The sequence below is a fragment of the Rutidosis leptorrhynchoides genome, chromosome 5, assembly GCF_046630445.1.
Source record: "Rutidosis leptorrhynchoides isolate AG116_Rl617_1_P2 chromosome 5, CSIRO_AGI_Rlap_v1, whole genome shotgun sequence".
Lineage (NCBI taxonomy): Eukaryota > Viridiplantae > Streptophyta > Magnoliopsida > Asterales > Asteraceae > Rutidosis > Rutidosis leptorrhynchoides.
The window spans coordinates 457,675,582-457,688,539 of record NC_092337.1 but is presented as its reverse complement, the minus strand read 5'-3'; the positions used below and the strand labels follow the sequence as shown (position 1 = coordinate 457,688,539).

Genomic DNA, 12,958 nt, shown 5'->3' with positions numbered 1-12,958 from the left:
GAGTCGCGGAGCCCCAAATTTCAACTCTGGCTATAAAGCAAACCAAATTCTGATCATTTTATATATTCTATTTCTCTCTTCTCTCATATATACGATATATATATATATATAATTTATATTTTAATTTTAATTTTAATTATAATTCTAATAATAAGGGTATGTTAGCGAATGTTGTAAGGGTATAAGTCGAAATTCTGTCCGTGTAACGCTACGCTATTTTTAATCATTGTAAGTTATGTTCAACCTTTTTATATTAATGTCTCGTAGCTAAGTTATTATTATGCTTATTTAAAATGAAGTAATCATGATGTTGGGCTAATTACTAAAATTGGGTAATTGGGCTTTGTACCATAATTGGGGTTTGGACAAAAGAACGACACTTGTGGAAATTAGACTATGGGCTATTAATGGGCTTTATATTTGTTTAACTAAATGAAAGTTTGTTAATGTTAATATAAAGATTTACAATTGGGCGTCCCTATAAATTACCATATACACTCAATCGGACACGATGGGCGGGGTATTTATACGTACGAATAATCGTTCATTTAACCGGACACGGGAATGGATTAATAGCCACTAGAATAATTAAAACAGGGGTGAAATTACATTCAAGGGTAATTGGTGTAATTGTTAACAAAGTAGTAAAACCTTGGTTTACACGCAGTCGATAACCTGGTGTATTCATTAAACAAAGTATTAAAACCTTGTTACAATTCGAATCCCCAATTAGTTGGAATATTTAACTTCGGGTATAAGAATAATTTGATGAGGACACTCGCATTTTATATTTATGACTGATGGACTGTTATGGACAAAAACCAGACGGACATATTAAATAATCCAGGACAAAGGACAATTAACCCATGGGCATAAAACTAAAATCAACACGTCAAACATCATGATTACGGAAGTTTAAATAAGCATAATTCTTTTATTTCATATTTAATTTCTTTTATTTTATATTTAATTGCACTTCTAATTATCGCACTTTTATTTATTGTTATTTAATCGCACTTTTAATTATCGTACTTTTTAATTATCGTAAGTTTATTTTATCGCACTTTTATTATTCGCAATTTCATTATCGTTATTTACTTTACGCTTTAATTTAAGTCTTGTATTTATTTTATATTTTACATTAGGTTTTAACTGCGACTAAAGTCTTAAAATCGACAAACCGGTCATTAAACGGTAAAACCCCCCTTTATAATAATAATATTACTTATATATATATATATTTGTATTTTTAATAAAAGTAAACTAATATAGCGTTGAGCTTTGTTTAAAGATTTCCCTGTGGAACGAACCGGACTTACTAAAAACTACACTACTGTACGATTAGGTACACTGCCTATAAGTGTTGTAGCAAGGTTTAAGTATATCCATTCTATAAATAAATAAATATCTTGTGTAAAATTGTATCGTATTTAATAGTATTTCCTGCTAAAATTAATAACTATTTTATATACACCTCGCATAACATCAGTATCAAATGAATGCGACATAATTTTGGTCAAAGGCGTCTCATTTAGGGACTATGACCACGTAACGGGACCTAAGTTGACGGCGCCGTCAATGACGATTTTGTCGGGTCGTCACAGAGTGTGGTGCTGTGCGTTGTGTTTGGTTGTTGATTCATTTCTAGGAAATTGTTCAAGGTCATACGCATCTCCACCAAACACCAAACACGGTCTATGGTGCTTAATATTTCTATGGCATCTTCCAAGGCTACCCACAACTAGCATTAAGCACCAAGCAGAGTGCATGGTGGGTGGTACTTGGTCGTTGATTCATTTCGTCTAAGGTTACGCGCAAGTGTACCACGCACTAAACGCGGTGTGTGGTGCGTGGGGGCAATTTTAGAATTACGAAAATTTTGCATATTGTTAAACACTTTAGGATTTATGGGCATCTAACGAAATTCGCGAAAAAGAATTATAGATGTTATAATACATTAAGCCCAGCCCAACATCAAATAGTTTATGACCAATATAAAATCTTGGGCTTTTATCTTCAATTAGAGTTCCTAACGTTTCCATTGGAATCCCACTTCTCTGCCATTGTTGATCGCTGCACTGTGGTAAGCTTCCTAACGTTTATCCACCTCATTTTTGTTTTTAGTTCTGTATATATTTGAATTTGAATCTATATAATAATGTGCTTAATCTTAGCTTTATACTGAAAACAGTCCCTAGTTTTTGTATTCCCATTTGGTCCTAGTGTGTTATATGACATAGGTTTATTATTTGATCAATGTGTAATCCTCAATACTTATTTAGGGTTTTAGCTTTGCAAATTTATGAGGTGATTGTGCTCAAAATGATGGAACAGTTTGTAGCTATTTAGACCATTATATCTCTGAATCCCATTTAGGGTTTTAGGTTAGATAGAGACTAGTACGGGTATAATAAGTAAGATCTCATCAAATTAAGATCACAATTAAGTTTGTCCGAAAGTTTAAACTTGCCTTACCCTGTTATTTGATACCGTCTTCTTTCTTTCTTTCTTTCATATATGCAACTTAGTATCTCTGTTTAGAATAGGGTGATGCTTTCTAAACATTGTGCGATAACTTTATGCAATTTCGAACTAAGTGTGCGTTTGATAATACTGAATGATTAAGCGCGGAATGTTTCATGATCCGAATGATTCAAAAGTTCTGAATGATAATAACCTGTTTGATAATCATTTTGAATGCACAACGTATAATAATGTAAAATTACCCTATTAACCTTTTTCATGAATAAAAAAACAATATAGTTGTTTAATATGCGTTCTTGATATAATTTAAAAAAGGTATTACATAAAATTTAGCTGCGTATTGGTTAAGAGAGTATTTCAAATCTGAATCGTTCATCACTGTCCACTGAATATTAATCCATTCAACACCCATATGCCATTCAGAGATCAGAAACAAACGCGTTGAATGTTAAATTCAACGCCGAATCATTTAATTAGGAGGTAATCAATCGCACCTTAAGAGGGTGTTTGTGGGGCCTTATTTTTGAGTTTTATGCTTATAAATAAATGAGCTCAAAATTTATAGCTTATTTTGAGCTTATAAAATCTCCCTCACAGGTAAGCAACTAAGCTAATCAAATAAGCTTATCCAAACACTAAATCTTAAGCTTATTGTGTTGAAAAGAAAATAAGCTAACAAAATTTGCAGTTTTGCACCCCAAAATACCGCCTAAATAACACATAACAGAAGTATAGTTTTGTAGATGTTCTGGTAACAAAGTCAGTAATCTTGCTCTCGAATACTACAAGGCTTGATTTATGTGCATTAACATCTAGTGAAGTTAATGATTTTTGTTTGTAACAACTTCTATCATGCCCAAATTAAACTGGGGGCACATGTTCTTGATTACTGTTTATAGTAAACTCTATAAACTGATGAATTGAATTCGAATTCGAATTCTGAAACCAAATAAATGAATGAAATGTTTAAAATCTATCGGGTAGTAATCACTTACCCATAATAGAATGAAATCTTTAGACCATAAATCTACACTTCAACGGTTGTTTGATTAAGCGCCATGTATCTCCATCTCTCTTTCTCCACAAAATCAGCATCTAAAAACCTCGAAACAAACGCCCACAACCTGTAAACATCTTCAAAGTTTGTCAAAAAATTGAATGTAGCCATAATAACCGGTACCCCTAAATCTAACTTTTCTTTCTTTTTGTTCAACGGGCTATTCAGACCTTCGTTCTGAACTAATCTTTCCCTTTCTTCAATACTCTTGTCCACAAAAGTAATATGTTTTAAAGTTGCATAACTAAGAGATATGTTATGTCTATCTGCCAATTTTTGTACTAGCATCGGCTCAATTTTCGCACCTTTCCAATCGAACACATTAAAAGCGACCACGGGCCCTCGGTCCACTCTTACTTTTGGCCCGTAAATCTTAACCAAATGAACCCCGTTTTCTGAATGTGGGTGTTTAAGACTACCAAATGCATTCACTAGCCAATTCACTAGGTACCTTACCCTGGTGCTAATCAGTACCAAACCTATTGAATCTGCATGATCCAATCCACGAAACTCGATATCTGAGTTGACCCCACTGCTGCTTGCTTCGTTGTTTCTTGATTCAGCCATGTCGAAGAACCTGTCCCGTTTCAAGACTTCAGAAAATGATAATTCTTTTTTTTCTTCACCAATTTCTTGTATTTCAAACATCTCTTGATTGTATGTTGATGATGATGTGATCGAGCTAATGCTTTTTATTTCCAAGTCTTGATTTTTCCCCTTTTCTTGACTTCCTGATTGTTGTAGAAATAAAGGCTGGTTCGAAGCCTGAACGATATTAACTAAATCCGTGCTTGGTGCAGTGTTTTTAAGCACTGATGATCTCGATTTTTTAATAAAAAGACAACCGAATCCTGACGGGTTTTCTCCAAAAACCTTGTAGAATGAACAAATAAGGAAATCGGGCTGAAAAAGAGATAGGCCCAATGTCTCCATATCTTTGGCTCCTAACCCGTTTGCGTCAAGACAAATGTGCCACCCGTTTTCTTGAGCCAAACTCATCCAAAGATACGAATAACTCGATCCTGTTACCTTAGACTGAAGCGGGAAAACAAAAAGTCCTCTTTTTTTCTTTTTCTTTTTGTTCTTGTTAACAATCGATTTCCTTAATCTTTTTGATTGAATTCTCATGTTAGGCCATGAAAACACAGCTGTATCCACCCGCCCAGATCTTTTCCTGCAGCTATCAATCATGGTTTGAACAGCTTCGTTTTCATGATCATAAACAGTCAAAAGATTTCTGTTTGCATGAAAAGGATAAGAATCTGCCAACACTTTGAATGCAGATGATTGGTTAGCTGTAAAAACTAATGAGTAATCGTCTGATGAAATGTTCATGTATCGAAAGATTCTTTCTTTAATAACAGTTTCAAATTCTTGTTCTTGAGCACCATGTGTAATCTGTGTATACAAATTCACCGATTTATATATAATGTTGAAAAAAGGCGCATTAGAATGCAACTGTTGGGTATACGAAAACAGCCCATGACCCGTGTAATCAAGACATACACGTTTCGACGAATTCAGGTGACCGTATTCTTGATTTCTGATTCGGTCAGCCCGTTCAGTTTCTAAGTAGTTAGGGTACGCCTTTTTCATGTTGGAAAACGACCAATCGAGGCCCGGTAATGATTCATGGTCTGTAAATTGAGCATTCGGTTGAAGCGAAAAAGCAGTTGCAGTAATGAAATCGTACCTGGACGGACTTCGTGTTTGTTCGGGAGTCCGTTTTTCGGGCAGCCCTTGTAATGGAGTCGGGCAACAACGTCGAAAACAGGCTCTTGAGAGTTCCTTGATACAAGGTGAACTCATTTTTTTCTGGTCAGTTTTCTTGTTGCTTCATGAATTTATTTTGAAAGTTTGCTTGATGAAAAGGGTATTGTGTTATAAATGATATTTTGAAAAAGTCAGTACAAGGAACTAAGCCTTGTATTACAATAATTACAAAGTTAACATTGTTTGTATCATCTTAGTTGTCCACTTACATGCACAGCTTTTAATTAAACCCTGTTTGACTTGTTTACATTTCTTTTAGTCACATAAACTGGACTTATAAAACTTTATTGTAAGGTGTTAGTACTAAAGGTAATTGTGTGCGTTTAAATTACAATAATGAAATTTGGCATTGAGTTGTGGCCTTTAGTTATCTTGATTAATCAACCAGGTTTATGCCAAAATAATAATTATATTTTTTTTTCATGATGAAAACAAGAAAGTGTGTGGTGAAGGGTGAAGTGGTAAAGTTGTATTTTACGTAGATGGATGTTTTAAATGGTCCCGAAAGGGAATTGGTGTAGTCCTCCACTATCGACATGAAGTGGTTCACATTTAGCTACCAGAAAGTAGTTTGTCATTTAACTAAATAAGCGTTTTTCGTTGCGCGTTTCGACACGCGTTTTCATTGCACGTTTTCAGGGCCCGTGTTCGAAAGAGATACATCAAAAATATAAACAAGAGCAATTTTTAGTTGCCCGACCCAACAGACCCGGGTCTTGACCCAACCCGACCCGGATCTCGACCCAACCCGTTCGACCCATTTTAATTATGACCCATTTCAACCCATGACACGTTTTGACCCAAACCCATTTGATCCTTGACTCAACCCGACCCATCTCGACCCGTTTGTCAGGTATACTCAGATGTATATGGTCTAACTGAAGTATCTTGGGACCGTCGATCCTTTTCTTGAACATCCACGATGTTTAGCTACAGAGAAGTTCGAATTTAGCTATGTACTAACAACTTGTTACGGAGTCTCTGGTATAAGGTGCATATAACGTGAAAACAAGGGAAATTTGCATGATCATTAATAATGGCCGGCAACTTATCTATATGTAGGCCATTGACTATTGACTAGAGATCATATGTGATGTAATGATTTTTTTTTTTGCTTAAAAGGCAACTTGCCCTAAAGAATTTGAGTATTTGTTTGAGGGTTATTTGGAAAATTCAAATATCGAATCCGAAAACGTAAACGTCGTTATCAATTTGCCTTTGTCCTAACACAAAAAAAAAAAAAAAAAAAAAGTAGTTTTATAAACTTTAAAGTCTTTAAAAAGGACCTTCTTTTTAGTCTTCCACTTATTCAACATTTTTATATGTCCCACGGTGTTATAACAGAATGTTAAGGAATTAAGTTATACCATGTGCATGTAGTTGTCTTTGATGTTGCATAATTATTTTATTTAATTTATTTATTTTTTTCGTAATTTTTACACTTGCTTATATCGTTATATGTTTTTAATTTTCTTCTACATAAGTTTTTATATGATCATGTATTGCGTTACTTTAACTCTCGTAGATTGTAAAACTCTTCCATTTCACATTAAATGAAACTACGAAGGTTATCATTTGTAGATGAGTTGTATCATTTTGTCACATAGTGAATATAAAAAAAGCAAAAGCGTTTTTTCAAGAGGCGCAAGAAAGGTCATCTAACATAAACAAAAATTTTAAAGAGACTAATTTTTTTTTTTTTTTTAAACATTTATATATACTTGTTTTGCTATCAGTCAAATTAAGTTAAAAAGAAAGTACATACTTATCAAAAATTTCAACGTTTATAATAGATCTTTTTGTATTTCGAACGTGGACTTATAAATTAATGAAAAAACCATGTATTTAAGTAAATAATTAAATACTATATAAATACATAAAAGATGATATGTGCGTTGTTATGGAAATGGTTTCGCTCCTTACATTTGTAATTACCTCATATATTGAGAAATCAAATGTTAAAATACTACATGTATACTTCACTAAAATTGTAAAAAAAATATTGAAATAAATGAAAATGACAATAATAATAGGGTTTAATAAGGAAAAGAAAAGAAAAATAATGGGTTGTTATTAATAAATCAAATGGTTAAAGCTATAAATACGTTATATACTTTCACTTTTTTCAATGTAGGCTATATACTCAATAAAATACAAGTGTAAGCTATATACTTTCAAAAAGTGTGCTAATATGAACGCACTGAACTTATTAACCGGATAAAAGAAAAACGGGCTGATGTGGCATCTTTGTGAAGAATGTAGTTAGTGATACATTGGAACAAATCATTTTTGTATATAGTCTAAATCGAAACACAAATGAAAATATATAAACTATTTTTAGCCATATAAAATTATAAAAAAAATGATTTTACCGGTTCAGCAAGTAACCGGTCACTAATAGTCTACATTAAAACACTTTTTGAAAGTATGTGACATGCACTGGTACGTTCGTGAGTATATATCCTACATTTAAATATAAACGAAAGTATATAGCGTATTTATAACTTTAACCCTAAATCAAAAATAAAAAATATTTGTTGATATCATGCTAATGTCAGCATAGCGTCATTAACTTTTCCGTTAATGAACTCTTCGCTCTTAGTATATTAAAAATATACTTAGCCAAGTCGTGTATGAAGGTTTACCGAGTCAATAGATGTATATAGTTCGTGCTTTTTTTCTTTCCAAAATGTTTCCCGAGAGATTTGGACATTTATCATATGTCACATACACTTCGAATTAAAAACTACGTTTTTACATAATTTTCAACCAGTTGTGTGTGATTGATATTAATACAAGTACATATAATTCATGCTTCATGAAACAACATAGTCTTAAAATATCTCTATTTTAATCTTCTTTTCCAAACAATGATTTTTATTTGGTTTAAAATCATAAAAGGAACCAGTTTTCATTCACAACAAGCTATTTGATAACATTGAAATGATTATACTTCTTACATTGGTCTTTCAAATAACTAAAGAAAAAAAAGGCAACAAATAATCACACAATATAAACTTTATATTATATCTTTAAACTGTTCAATATCACTCTTGTCCTTCACTCATAAGCCTTTCGCGCATCAATTTAACACCCATGTACCTACATACCATCAACAATCATAAATTATATGTCGCGAACTCGCGATTGTGTGCAAGTATTTGACTTAAAAAGACAATAAAAAGAAATATAGCCATAGTTTTTTATTGACTAAGTGATTGCTTATTACACACCTTCCAAGCATCATAACGGTAGCTTGAGGATTAGTTCCCGGTGAATTTCGGAAAGTTGAGCCATCAATGACCCTAAGAGAATTGACACCAATAACCTTATAATCGCGATCAACAACTCTATCAACTTGACATCCACCGTGATAGTGCCAAATGGTCATCACGGTATCCTTACAAAATTGTTCTAATGATTTTGATGCATTAGCATGCTTAGGCAATAAATTTACAGGTGAGCTGGCCGTCATGTTAAGAAGATTTACAATAGAGTAATCATTATATCGAAATGATGCAAATGAATTTGATCCGATCACTTTCTCAATGATTTTAATCCCATCAACACATCTTTGTAAGTCGCGAGGGTCTTTAAAGTAATTGAATGTAACCGATGGATTATCATTTGGGCTACGAGATGTAAGTTCGAGATGGCCCGTGGAAATTGGGCCCATGATCTTCTCGAGAATAAACCCGCCCATGAAAGCACTTTGTGGGAGAGCTTTCATGTCCTCTATCGCTTTTTCTATCGCTTCTTGAGTCCTTTGTTTAGGTGGCAATGTTGAGAGTTGTCCAATCTATTAAATATAAAGGTTGTATGTAAAAGATATTTACTTTACATAATCAAGCACTACTAGGTTCAAAGTTACTCGGGCTACTTAGCCAATTATGCATATAGATTGAGGCCCAAATGAAAACATGTTTACCTTTGGTGAAAACATTCCAAAATCTCTAGTTCGAGTTCCACTAGCAAAGTTTTCACCACAAGCAGCCTCGATATAGGTTCCGTTATGAGTGATGCCCACGACTTGGATGAGCGAAACCTCAACCGGGTTAGGGGAGGGGATGAATACTGCATTCATTGGGTTATCCGACATTCCAAGCCCCACCATGGGCTGGTTCAATATAATTGTTATATTATGGGCCCTTAGTTGTCTTCTTGGACCAATCCCACTTAACATTAATAGTTGTGGGCTTCCAAGAGCCCCTGAGGACACTATAATCTCATTGTTAGTCCCTCTTCTTAAGTAAGCCCGATGGGCCAATCCATTTGCATCCGAAAAGAGTACCCCACGAGCCTTGGGCATAGTTGAATTTACTACATTACAAATTATATAAAGTAAAATAAATCATATCATATCGCATCATGTCAGATCATATCATATCATAGTTAAAAATAACTATAACTTAAAGTTAATACATTATTAAACCCGTACCTCGTCTAGCGAATAGTATTTGGTGAACGGGTGCATGTAGTAACACAGTGAGACCACTTGCGTTAGCGTAACGAAGCAAATCGGCAGCGGTATGTCTATGTCCATCGTGATCAAAAATTGTACCACCAACTTTTGTACCATACATATGATCATAGGTAAAACCATTATACGGCCTAACACCAACCTCCACTAACCCATCTCTCACCGCGGTTTGCCATTGCTTCAACGGCGGCTCAAACGCCACCACTTTCTCCACCCATTGATACGACTCGTTAACCAACTTTGCATCCCAACCCGCAAGTCGAACATATTCCGGCCCCGCACGAGAATAAAAGCCCGCATTCAAGCAACTTCCACCACCAAGTACGCGAGCACGGGCACTAACAACACCGTCCTCAGAGACAAAGCGTTGGGAAGGTGAAGATGGGGAGAGGTCGGATAGAGCGGCTCCGAATGCGGCTAAGTCTGTAATGTTGGTGTTTCCGTACGGCGAACCGCCACGTTCCAGGAGGAGTACCGAGGCCTTTTGTGAGAGGGTGGCGGCTAATGGACAGCCAGCGGTGCCGCCACCAATGATGATATAATCGTAGTATGATACAGTTGGAGCAGTTCTTGCTTGATGCATGAATGTGTAACTTGGATCTGTGTAATGAAATTGGTACATTATATATGTTGTCAAGTAAAAAAATGAACTTTTTTTTTCTTTATCATGAACTATAAATACAAATATAAATTTGAAAAGATTTTAACTAGCGATCTAACACTTTGACCAAGTATTCACGGATGATATAACACTTGACCAAGTATGAATATCAATTTTTATTTTTTTCGAAAAGCAAAACTTTATTAATCACTGGTCAAAGCCAGTGGGCCATTAGAGAGGCCCAGCCCAATAGCCCATTACAACAGGAGACGCGAAAGAGAATATTGATTTTCTTGTGCTTGAGCCTAATTTTTTTGTAACACTAAGTAGGTCATTTTCTCAAGCTATTATTCAAGTTTTATTTTATATACATTATGGCATTTCGCACTCCATTAGGTTATTAATAATACCAAGTTCCCCTCCTAATATTTGCTTGAGTGTTAGCATTGATAGAAGTGCTTATTTATATGTTACATAACATATGTTATTTCAAGCTTTATTTCGTTTTTACCACTTTTAGGTTATGAAAATTTTCAATGCTCTAACTTAAATAATTATCGCTACCGTTTGCAAGAAATAATTAGCCTACTTTGACGCTAGATCCTAGCTCCACTTCTCACCATCAATAAAAATTGATACTAAGATTAAATTTAAGGAGGTTCGATTTTTAAAAAGAATATTTATACCTTGTAACTAATTGAAGTAAACTCACAAACTTAAATATATGATAATCTTAAACTTTGCCTAATTACGTATTATATTTAGCATCTTCTTTTATTATATTTATATTATTTTTATCAGAAAAATTTGTTAATTTTTTTTTATAGAATATAACTTCACTCACTTAATTTATGAAGGAAAAATAAAAGGACATTTATCAAAACAAATATGGAAGCTACGTATATGAATGAATGACTATAAAGTGGTTAGTAGGTTCTCAATAAATTTAAAATGATGAGCAGTTGGAAATAAATAAGAATGGACCCGGCCATTAGTTTAACTCAATCACTTCGTTTTCTATATAATACATTTGCCGTTAAAACATATAATATTGTTTATTTTAATTAGTAAAAAACCATCATATTTATCAACTTTATATATTTACTTAGATTGTTTTACAGTGTCAGGTAACATTCAATTCTATAAATTTAATGAGAATGATAAAGGTAACCTCTAAAAATTACGTTTAAACTTACTATAAATATCTTAATTTCTTACTTATAGCTCACAATTTTCATGATAAAAATTTTATACCAAAATTAAATAAAAAAAGTTAGTACTAAAAGGAAATATTTAAAGTTTACAAATAATTCATTTGAGTTTTTGATAGTTAAATATGATAAGTTTAAACGTACCCCTTAATTCTTCGTTTAGCATTGTTCAAACTTATAATAAGGGATTATTTTCAATATTTATTTGATTTGAAGTGAGTGATTTAGATATTTTAAAGAGTACACAAATATAATTTATAATGACTATTAATTAACAATAGTTAATTAAATTAAAAGTATTATTATTCTTTAATAATTATATTATCAAAAATCTATTAATTAAAATTTGGTTTGATCTAAAATTCTAAATTAAACCCACCGTTATATGTTAGCTTTCGTTAATTATGTTCGATTTTGACGATTAATATGGTTACCATATTTTTAATTTGATTTTTTGGATCCAAGGATCACATATTAAAATACTTACCGTGACAGTGATGAATATACTTTAAGTAACCTCAAACTCCATGTAAAAAGGTCTATTAAGTGATGATACCACTTATTGGAGGTCAAACATAACTAAAATCTTACTCTTTAAAAACATTTAGAAAAACAGTTATGAACTATACGGAGTAATAAATTAAAGTTTTGTGACACTAGTACTAAGTACAAGATAGTAAACTAATACTGTATGTTGTAGTACTACGTTACAAACATAAAAAAAAAGTACGGAGTACTGATTAAAGGGTGGAAAATTAATTTACCACTTTGAGCAGAAGCGTATCCTTGAAATAGCATAATTGCAATAAGAACAGAAGCCACCATTCTCCACCATCCCGAAAACGCCATTATCGCCATGTTATATACTTTTAAGTGTTCAAAGCATGCAGAAGGATAATGGTGATGTGGGGTTTATATGATGAAGAACTCTACAATCAGAACGGCTTTATTTATATATGCAACAACTCGATATTAAATGTGAATTTGAATCTTGATCGCACACATCAAATTTGCAATCTTACTTTCTCCAAAAAGTTTGAGTGTTAGCTCCGATAAATTCAACAAAACTCAAGAAATGTGACTAGCAAGCAACTACTTATATGTAGTCTCTTTTAACCTAACCCCTTTAGCTCTCCCTTTAATATAGATAGGGTGGATAGATTAAAACTCCCTCAACATCCAATATTGAATATTGATAGTACATAGTTCGTTTTTATTTGTCCCAAATTAATACGTAATACTCTATTTTTATAAATAATAAATACATAAGAATAATTGGTTAGAATGTTTTTTATACCTTTACTTTTTTAAGTAAAACAAAAATTTATGTAAAAAATAAGAGGTAAGACTGA

At 33.1% G+C, this 12,958-nt stretch overlaps 2 protein-coding genes across 3 annotated transcripts; both read right to left on the bottom strand.

Annotated features, from left to right (window-relative positions):
• Positions 1-3,116: 3,116 nt before the first annotated feature.
• Positions 3,117-5,434, bottom strand: LOC139848133 (uncharacterized). Of its 2 annotated transcripts, XM_071837863.1 has the most exons (2): positions 5,048-5,434; positions 3,117-4,939 (listed from the first exon to the last, which is right to left on the bottom strand). In XM_071837863.1, exons 1-2 carry the CDS (start codon positions 5,348-5,350, stop codon positions 3,512-3,514), a joined length of 1,731 nt encoding a protein of 576 aa, XP_071693964.1. In that variant the 5' UTR covers positions 5,351-5,434; the 3' UTR covers positions 3,117-3,511. The 2 variants fall into 2 exon arrangements, with proteins under 2 accessions (XP_071693964.1, XP_071693963.1); XM_071837862.1 differs by having other exon boundaries at positions 3,117-5,434.
• Positions 5,435-8,279: 2,845 nt separating this feature from the next.
• Positions 8,280-12,430, bottom strand: LOC139847930 (protein HOTHEAD-like). The gene is made up of 5 exons (XM_071837661.1): positions 12,371-12,430; positions 9,747-10,394; positions 9,243-9,634; positions 8,548-9,113; positions 8,280-8,416 (listed from the first exon to the last, which is right to left on the bottom strand). The coding sequence occupies exons 1-5, from the start codon at positions 12,402-12,404 to the stop codon at positions 8,362-8,364; spliced, it is 1,695 nt and encodes a 564-aa protein (XP_071693762.1). The 5' UTR covers positions 12,405-12,430; the 3' UTR covers positions 8,280-8,361.
• Positions 12,431-12,958: the final 528 nt, after the last annotated feature.